The 10,550-nt window shown below is 33.6% G+C and overlaps 1 protein-coding gene across 1 annotated transcript; it reads right to left on the bottom strand.

Moving 5' to 3' along the window:
- Window positions 1-425: 425 nt before the first annotated feature.
- Smp_126030 (putative pre-B-cell leukemia transcription factor 1, 2,3, 4 (pbx)) lies at window positions 426-9,920 on the bottom strand (the record flags this gene model as incomplete). The annotated part of the gene is made up of 6 exons (XM_018794010.1): window positions 426-808; window positions 1,913-2,068; window positions 3,380-3,515; window positions 4,134-4,324; window positions 9,335-9,389; window positions 9,697-9,920. 6 exons carry the CDS (start codon window positions 9,918-9,920, stop codon window positions 632-634), a joined length of 939 nt encoding a protein of 312 aa, XP_018648465.1. The 3' UTR covers window positions 426-631.
- Window positions 9,921-10,550: the final 630 nt, after the last annotated feature.

The raw sequence follows: 10,550 nt of genomic DNA, 5'->3' as shown, positions 1-10,550 counted from the left end.
ACAGAAAGAAGGTTGATGCACTTTCACATCCCCTCTGGAGAGAGAGAAAGAGATAAGGATAGGTGACCAAAAAACAAAAACAGAGACAACACAATTTAAGATAGTATTATTAGGATTTTAGTGTTTCAAGTGTAATGTCCGACAAAAAAAATCAAACTCATTTTGATCATCAACAAGAAAAAGGGAATACAATGAACGTAATATTTGTATCATAAAGACAGGACCACGAAAATGATACAGGCCTTAACCACTGAGAACTTACGAACATCAATAAATAAATATACTAAAGAATAAAATACAGGGAAAAGGCATAAAACAAAAGGCAAGAAAAAGCCGAGCCAATTCAGCCTATAACAATACACATAACCGTTTGTATATATTGCATGGGATTACTGAGTAAACCCCGGTATTATTCCCTCTACAAAACACATGTTTTAAATGAATACAGAACTAACGAAATATGGAACATAAACCGACAGATGAAGAGAATGCATATATATATATATATATATATATATATATATATATATATATATACTTATCAAATAAGTTACTTCAAGGCGCATTCATCAGCTGTAAAACATAGTGAATGGAGTTATTTGAACAGCTTGTCTCATACGGATAGATGTACTCAAAGTTTACTGCGTTTGCAGTCAGGTTCATCCAAACTACCCGGTCCAAGAACTCCAGCTCCTCCTCCACCCATCCAAGTGTCATGATCAGGTGGACAGGACATTTGAGGAACAGGTCTCTGAAGGCTCATAGAATCATCGTATTCATAGCCAGGATGACCATATCCAACAGAATGCTAATAAAGCGAAAAACAAAAATAGTGATACATGAATAAGATATAAATCACTATGTGAAAAAGGAGTTTAGATTTAATTAATTCTAAGTGAATAGTTGAGTTTAAAACGTCCAACCCATTTATTTATCGCAATATATAAACACTACTTTTAAAATTGAGAAGCTACAACATTCACGATGCTTATGGTTAGAAAAGCTGTCCTACATTTAAGACATTAGGGGACAGATTATCAACAACTACACACACATTCACTAAATCTTTATGCAAAATACTTAGAAAGCAACAGTATGTTATACAAACAAACTATTCTAAGTTTGAAACAGTTATATATAGGTTTTAGTGTAAAAATCCATGAAGCATTTCTGACTATCTAATGCCTACTGAGTAATTTAAAGAGGTGTTGGATTTGATGAGAACGAGTCCTTTGTGTGGCTGTGAAAGAGGAATCATACCGTATCAATGAAAAAAGCGAGATGGACAATAGTTGTTACAGACATTGTGTTGGCTAAGTGAACAAATAAGGACTATGTCTCCTAGAGTCCCTTTGTAATTAACAACCAGGCAAATTTAGTGATAAATGAAATGACGAAAAGCTGGTCACCTTTTGCCATACATTCGTTTGCGCAGACATGAATGCGATCATCGAAATCACAGTCCATTAGTAGCACTGCGCCCATCAATTAGTGTACGTACAGATAAAGCTCTAAGGTATCGTATAAAAACTATTGATGGCGATATAGATGATTCATAAGAAAACTAATATGCCCCCTATATGGACGAGTTCCTTTAAGTAATATTTTCCAGTTAAAAAGTGACACCAGACTTGAAAAATTTATAAACAACCCAAAAACCCTGTTATTAATTCAGTTCCATAACTTTCGAAACGATTACTTCCTAACTTAATCCATCAGTTCACTAACTGACTAAAAAAGTGGGAGATAAAGGTCCCGTAGCCATCGTGAAAGTCCCTCAATTTCGGAAGCATTGTATCGTGGCACATAGCTTCGAAGTGAAAATCCCATAAAGATTTATTCCAAATTCTAAATAGGAAAGTAAGAATTGAATGCAACGAATTATTACAAAATATCAAAAATAAATGCTAACTTCATCAGATGATGTTGGACCACCAGTTCCAGAAGCCACAGACCCAGCGGCAGCAGCTGCCGCGGCTGTTGCCGCAGCATACATATTTGCTTCCTCTTGAGCCTTTACAATGTTCTTTTTGTACCGAATACGTTTGTTTCCAAACCAATTAGAGACCTGTGAAATGGTAAACAATCCAATGGTTAATTGGATTCATAACTGTTATTTTAACAAGCGAATTTTTATACCCGATCAGTCTTTGATACAATTATCATCAAAATGACGATGGAAATGGGGAAATTCAAGTATGACATATCATACTAATCAACTCGGAACAGCGAAAGTGAACGGAACTAACAACTGATAATTTTAGAGTTCTGATGATGCTACCAATAATATAAATAAAATGATATCACAGGTTAACCTGCACTAGTGTAACTTTGTGCGAATACGACTTTAACCGATAGATCAAAATTCTAAATAACTTGTTCAAATTTATTTTTTAGAATTGACGGTGATTAATTACCAAGATGTGATTAACGAAGGCTATGATTCATAAATTGTTTGTGTTAATTTGAAAAATGCGAAACTTATCATACCCTAACATAACTATTATTTTAGTCGTCTAAAGATCCACATCATATTAAAAGACTAATATTTGAACGAAGAATATTCTTTTCCATAAATTCTCTTTAGGTTCTACAATTACATATCCAAATTACTTTGCTCTTAACCTGGCCATTTTTTGGAATATTAATTTGGATATATAACTGTAGAACTTGAGAAGAATTTATCGAAAAGAAATGTGTATGCCCCAAGCAAAATGTACACTCTTGTTTTAGAGGTCAAAGTCACAGGTTTGTGCTGACAATATAACCTTAAGTTTACGAAACAAAACCAGACGATACACGTTATTTAAATACAATGAAAACTGACTTTAATTTCTATCTTGAAAGATGACGTCCAATGAAAAATGTGAATAATGTTTGAAGTGTAGATGTATTAGTATGTACAAATTAATGCTTTGAAATAAACTGTTTGTGTGAAGGTTAGTGATACTAGATGACCGTCTAAACCGAAATGGATTAAACGAGGTTCGCACTTGGGACCTATTGGGTGAAAGTCAGTTGCTTTCCCAACCACCGAGCCATAGTTCAGAAGCATGAACTGCGGGTTTTCCCTAATAATGTTATTTCAGAAAAGATTTGGGATATGTAGGAATGACTTTACAAAATCTATTATATCAACTGACATTCTAAAGATTACTGATAAGAATTAAGGTTGAATGAATAAATATAGAAATACGAAAATTCGAGTCATTAAGAATGCAAGCAGTTAGTTTTTATCACTTTGTGATAATCAAGTGGATTGAAACGTCATAATTATAAAAAATCTAAACGTCATCGATACTGGTTAGCAAAATTTTTATTAATTCACTAAGTTTCAGAAAAATATTATCTTCAAACTTTGAATTCTGAGAAAACTGACTTGTGAAACAGTTATTCCACATTTTTTGGCTAATTCTTCTTTTGCTTCTTCTGAAGGATATGGATTAGCCAAATGAGAGTAAAAATACTCATTCAGTACTTCAGTAGCTTCTTTACTGAAATTTCGACGCTTACGTCTAAAAGGGAAGAATATTCAACAGAATAATGAGTTTTTTTAGTCACACCACTGTAATATAGTCATTGATTAAACAATAAAGAAAATACTATCGTTCTGCAATCTAGAAACCTTTAAAAGAGCACAATTAGGCGCAGAAACGTCTAATCAAATACTTCATTACGTAACTCCTGACACAAGGAAATGGAAATAAATGGTCTAATTTGAAAACCAATTCCTCTGAAGAGCGGAACATCAATCAAAATTGCTTTATGACGAACACCAGATGCTAAGACTAACTGACAAAGGTACCAAAACATCATAAATTTATAAACAAACCACTCTTTCACTATTTTAATTCATACAATCTAATGAGTCCCATCTTCTGATTATACTAGCCCAACAGTTTAACTATTGATGTTTAGTATTTTAAGTTTCTAGTACAATAAAACCTTATTTACAGGAAACTATGAAGCGCATCTAATAAAACTTATATACGCCTGTTACCCCTCATGGAGGAGCATAAGCCACACCTACCAGGATTTTCCTTCGAAATAATAAAAGTTAGGAATGCCCACAATTAATTTTTTAGACATTGATTAAAAACACATCAGGTCCTATTATCCATCCGTAAACTTACCTAGCGTCCAAAAATCGAGATCGCAATATCATAACTGCTTCACAAGTACTTTGTTTCAATTGTGTTTCAATTGCTCGAAACTTCCTCCGAATTATACCAACCATAAGTTCAATTTCTGCTGGGCTTATAGGTCGACTACGACTTTGTTCACGTAATAAATTTATAACATGTCCTGTGAATTCATCACACGCCTACCATCAAAGGTAACAAGAGAATGGAAAAAAATTAAAAGCTTAAGTTTTATGCAAAGCAGAATATATTACAAAACTACTAGGGCGAATAAGTTGTGTTTCAATTGTTCAATGATTTATCAATGTATTCTTAGTGTTGCAAGGCTTTTGAATGACTGATTTTATTGTAAATCATATTCAATCCAAAGTTATAAATGAATAAAGCAGCATGACTCAAACTAGAAAAATTGAGTTCACACTACATATAGGTCATTTCATTTCAAAATAAAAATATGGAAACAATTCACCAAGTTACTGCTATTTCTCTAGACAAGATTAAAATTAAAATTGAAATATCTAGATTATTTGGAAGGTGCTTTTCATTAAAATTTTACTCTAGTTGCACAACGAGCGAAAACGAGGTGCACTAAACAGCTGTCTTGTTTCATACCAGTGACATTGAAGTAGTTTGTACTGTTGAGGATGATAAATCCTCAGAACTCACTTGGTAAATGACTAATTTTTTAATTTTATTTTGAAAATTTGAATTTCTTTGTTTTCGCGCCAAAAGCGCTCCTTTCACCTTCGAGTGGTATTTTCCACTTGGAAATATATTAAACGCTATTGGTTCGTTGTATCTTTTAGTGTGTTATTTTGTAATGCTTCCCAAGGACAATTTTATACTGTATATATACGCTTGATTTCTTCCTATTGTGATTGCTGTGTTTCTGGCTGCTTACGGAATATATCTTCCCCACTTCTAACTTGGACTTTTTACTCTAGTTAGCTGGGTCTAGGACGCGTCAGAATAGCTAGCTTATTGGTCTCTAGTCACAAGTCTTTGTTCCGTTCGCTGACCAAGTGAATTCGAAACCGCTTCAGACATAACATGTACACAGAACCGTCAAACGTTCCAGAGCCCATAAGCGTTTGAAAGAGATTGGATCCTATTTTAAGAAAAAAATCAACCTTTACTAACCTACAGAGAACGACTTAAACTACAATGGTGTTAGTATTACTGGGAAATACCTAATAAGTCCAGATTACACAAACACCTAGATAACTTGGCATGGCCCTGTCTACACAAATTATTGACAAATATCTAGGATCATCTTGAAAGCCTAGTTGAAATTGAAATGTAACTATTGGACGACTTATTTGCTAATTAGGATATAAACTCGTGTAGGTTAGAGAAAAGCATGAAAAAGTTATAAGTAAGGCGTAACTATTTTTTATAAAATCAACATTTAACGTGAAGAAATATGAGCTACTTTAAGTTATTTACCATCGTCTTCAGTCAAGGTGCACACTGGTTAGGACGAACACAATGTATAACAGTTCGGTCCCAGTAAAGGGAGTGTGATCCAAATTAAGGTTTTTGAAATCTTAAAACTGGATAATTTTAGTATGATATCAGCATTACTATCTAACCTTCTGATATTATTTTACGCTCAAAACTAACAGATTTCAATGTCAGATAACAGAGATTTGATATGATAGGAATTTTTCGGATTTATAGCTTAGAATGACAATAATAATTGTAGGGTGTTTAGTGAGATTTAATATAAACTTGGTGTCTCAAAATAAACACATAACTACGATCTTTTACAAGGATCGATCTCTACCAACTTGGTTTTACATGGTTACGCTTGAATGATACGAAGGGCAACAGCTTATCAGGTTTGTACGGAACATGAGACATATTTACACTTATCTAATTAAAAGGAGTGAAGTGCTAAGGTAAAATATAGTGTCTGGGTCTAAGATGGGCTTTTTATTCATTGTATTTTTCCAGTCCTGTTTTATATATGTGGTTTGTTGACCAGAAGAACCACGTTGAGGATAGTTCAGGGGAAAATTGATAGTGCCTACAGTCAGTACTTCGTGATACATCAGAAAAAGCTTCATTTATGTTTAATAAGATTACTTATCAGAAAATAGAACAAATGTGAGGGGAACCTCGCATACTAATCATAATTATTTTTAGTTGATCATTAGTTTACGCAGGATAAATTAAAATGCAATTGATAATCTTAAAAGTATAGCAGTACTGAGAAAGCTTACATTTTTATATTTCTCCAATTCTGCATGATATATCTGGCGAATCTGAGACAATTTGGCGCGATAATCAGCATGTTCAATTTGATTACAATCACCGGGTCCCCCACCCAAATCTCCAGGACCGTCACTTAGATCATTATTCAGACTACCACCAGGTCCAGTTACACCCTCAGCAACTAACATTTTATCCAAGCGTAGAAGCTGCGGATCTGGTGAATTAGCTTCATCTTCTACAGCAGAAACAGCTGAGTTTCTCAAACTTAGAGCTATACATCATTGTGAGAAGTAAGCAATACAAAAAGGTTGTGACATTAAAACTATAGGCTGCTACTTTTGTCTACTATATAGAACAATATATTAAGAGTTTCTGTTCAAAAAAGACTTAACTTAGTTCGTTTTAATCCTATATCTGATGAGGATAACATTTTCCTGAAGTCACAAAATAGTGCAAATTTAAGAAATGATATTTAATAAGTTGGTTATTATGATATGCTAACACTTGCATTTAACATACAATGCTGGTATATCGTATAACATGACTTCCTGTTTGGTTTGCATAATTTGTCAATACTCGATGACCAGTGGTCAAATAATTGAATACGCATAACATTCTTTATTTTGAAAATGTTCGATAATGAGCTAATGATAAATGCTGCTTAGGAACTCGATAATGAACTTACGTGTCCTTACCCGAAAATCTATTAGCACTTCCCACTTCCAGATTTTATCATTACTATGTACTATACTAGAGTCGTATATATAGTTTTGATAAACTTCGTCATCTCAGTATATCATCGAACTTTCTCAGAAAGACTAACAGTTTTATATATAGGAAATTTCGTCATAAACGTGAAAAAATATTCCGTAACTATATAGTAATAACTGTGTGCAAACCTACCTGTTTTCTCCTTGATTTCACAGAACACACTGTATAGAGCAGGCTTTAATCTATGACTATTTAATGACTGTTTTCTATAAATCAACAAAGCAGAGATGACAAATACAAACAATCAATGAATATTACATATATGAGGTAACGAGCGAACCGAGTTAAAAACAAAAAAATAGATATTTGCAAGTGAGTGTGTAAAATCATAAGTTACAAATGAACTGAACAATAAATTTCGCATTTAAAATAAATAAATACATAAAGGCTTAAATGGGTCGCTATTGAGTTTTATATTATTTTTTTATTCGTGTACAAGATGGAACAAAACAACGCTCTAATTTTAACAAGTTCATTTAAGAAACATGCTTTATTGGGCCAACGCATTTAAAGAAAGTTATCTTTATCTCCACGCAATAATCCGATTATTCTAATGCTAGTTCCAGACAGTTGTAACGTTATTCAGTACTGATTAGCACAGACACGCTTAAAGTTAAAACAAAAATGCATCCAAAGAACCGTAACTGATGTTGATAAATGATTTCATCTACTAAGTAATATGTGTCTACTCATTAAACAACAAAATAATGTACATTATATTGCTAACAGATAAAAGCAATTCTGTTGAGTAGGAAGTGATTAAACATAGTTATCAGATTAATTTAGTAGCCTTATGAGTATTGCAAAAACTGTACTTATGTTAGTGGGACATAGATTGGATTAAAGCATGTTTCATGCATGATGGTGTTGCTGCGCGCTGATTGGTTAATTCCAAACCGATCAGCTCGGGCATATTATTGGAGAAAAATCTAGAAGCTTCTTATGTATATACTATAAATATATGAACGTTATTTAAACTAGTGATTGCTGTTCACTTATCATTATTATTTTGAATACAATTTCATTCCTGTTCAAAGTGTTCTGATTTTGGGGTCTTGTTGAGTGTCATCGTATAAGAATACTAAGCAATAGGAATAGCTGGGTCGTTTATTAGCAAAAATACGATTATAACAACTTATCAAGGCGTTTCACTACCAACTTTAGATAAATGTAGAGAGTATTTGTTTTGGAAATAATGTTTAATTAAAATATGAAAGTATTTCAACAACTCAAGCTGTTAAAGAATCATTTAATTGTTATATCCTTACGAATAATAAATGAATGACGACAGCTAGAAACTATTGATAGACTAATATGTCTATTCATATTCCTTTTATTATAAGCCTCTATTTAACCTAGTGAATACTATTATATGATTTACTATTCTTAAGTTATTTTCAATTTATTAGTTACAGTCTCTCACATTCACGGCCACCTTTTTGCTTGATCACGTACGACTGTTGTTTTTTATTTTATGGTATAGTGTGATGTGGTCTGGTTTGTTTGTATGTAAACCAAGTATGTCTGAAATATATGATTCATACAATGGAAACTGATATTGGTGTTCTGGACTCAACAGGCAGGGCTAGATGAGAAGGATCAATAAGGAATCTAGGCTCCTCGTACCGGTCAACCACCTACCTTGATGGGAGATGTTTGCTAGTGTAAGAGTAAGCTGGAAGAAAGCTAGGGGCGACCAAACCAAAACATAGCATCAGTCCATGAAGTCGCTGACAATTTGACTTTGCCATGTTAATAGGTATAGACTAACTGATTGGAGTCCGTGTGATTATCGTCACCAATGGTTAGACTTTGAATGACATGGCTCGAAATCGTTTGAGATGGCGCAGGTCCATTCATTATTCGTCATCCCCCAATTTCTGAGATTCTAAATTCCTCGTCACTTTTACTTCACTAATTTATACTTTCTTCTCGAATAGTATCTTCGATACCTAGTCTTTCTTATTACCACTACCTCACTACCTCTACTATTGTGGGATTTAGTCTGACAATCTCATCTGCGTGCTAATTGGGTGTGGCAACTTGAACAGATGTACATACGTACCACGTCCTATGTTGACTGACAGATGACCTACAAACTTATTTGAAGAACAATTAATTGTAATGAAGACTCCTATACTTTCTCTATCAAATTATTCTACCTGTCAGATACAAACAAGTCTGTTTAATCAGACGTTGAAAACCTGAATAGTATGGTCATAAATGGATGTGTAACCGCCTTTGTTCGTCCAACCAGAGCTGTCAGTGAAGAATTGATTGAACCCAGTAAAAACAGTGTAAGTTATTCTACAGCCCAGATAGGTGTATGTATGTATAGTGATGATCGTCAATAAGGCGACGACGCCAAATCAAATCACCAAATATTTCATTATGTTTAACACAATATTATAGTAGCACGAAAAAAAATATTAAACTATAGTAGATATAAAGTATTCCTGAATGTAAGGAATTTCTTCATAGTAGCTTAAAGTGAGTGATCCTATAAATAAAGTTGCTGTAACATTATAACTGTTTAAAAAATGATCCTTGAAATGAGCTTAGATACCTTTCCTGAGCTTCATCTAAACTTTGGTGAGCAACACTAAGAAGCTGTTGAAGTTCTCTCCCTGTCAACTGTGCACGCTGCTCCGTCAAGAGTGCGTTTTCCGAATCCATACCACCAGAACTCTGATCAAATCCAGAAAGATATTCATTTGATAACAGACCATGAGGTGTAAGTTGGTGTAAAGGAGCCGCACTAACATCAAGACCAGGCTGATGCCAACTCATTGAAATGCACTAAGGAAATAAAAAGCATTAAGTTAACTTAGCTGAAAACCTTTTAACGAACTTGGGACAATGAATCACAAATTGTCACTATATTTTAAACTGGGTGGGTATTGAAATTAAGCTTTCAAAATTCAAATAGAAATACAATACAGAATGAAACGGCAAAACTTCATATTAAATGTATACGTTTAAGTAAGGTGACAAAACAAAGCTATACAGAAAATTACGCTGACTTTAAGTGATACATTGTCACTATTCCCTTGACATGGCTCACAATCGGTCACAATGGCGTAGGTTTATACACCCTTTTTCTTCCTTTAAACCGTGAAGTTAAAATTACTTTAAATCTTTTTTTCTACGAATTAATTCTTTCTCTATGTATCATATTCTTATATGCTATCTTATTTTATATATACTACTATTGTGATATGTGCTATTTATACCGTTCACTACACTATCATTGAAGTAACCGCTTCTATGAATTTGGTGTTCATATTGTGCTAATGAGGTATGGCAACTTGAACCGATGCGCATATGTGCCTGGCCCTACGTTGTAGATGACTGACTGATTCCCTTTGTTTAAGGCATTGTACACATTGATGATGTTTCTAAGTAACAACTCGAATCCGG

The sequence above is a fragment of the Schistosoma mansoni genome, chromosome 1 (genome assembly GCF_000237925.1).
Source record: "Schistosoma mansoni strain Puerto Rico chromosome 1, complete genome".
NCBI lineage: Eukaryota > Metazoa > Platyhelminthes > Trematoda > Strigeidida > Schistosomatidae > Schistosoma > Schistosoma mansoni.
This window is presented reverse-complemented; position numbering and strand designations above follow the sequence as displayed.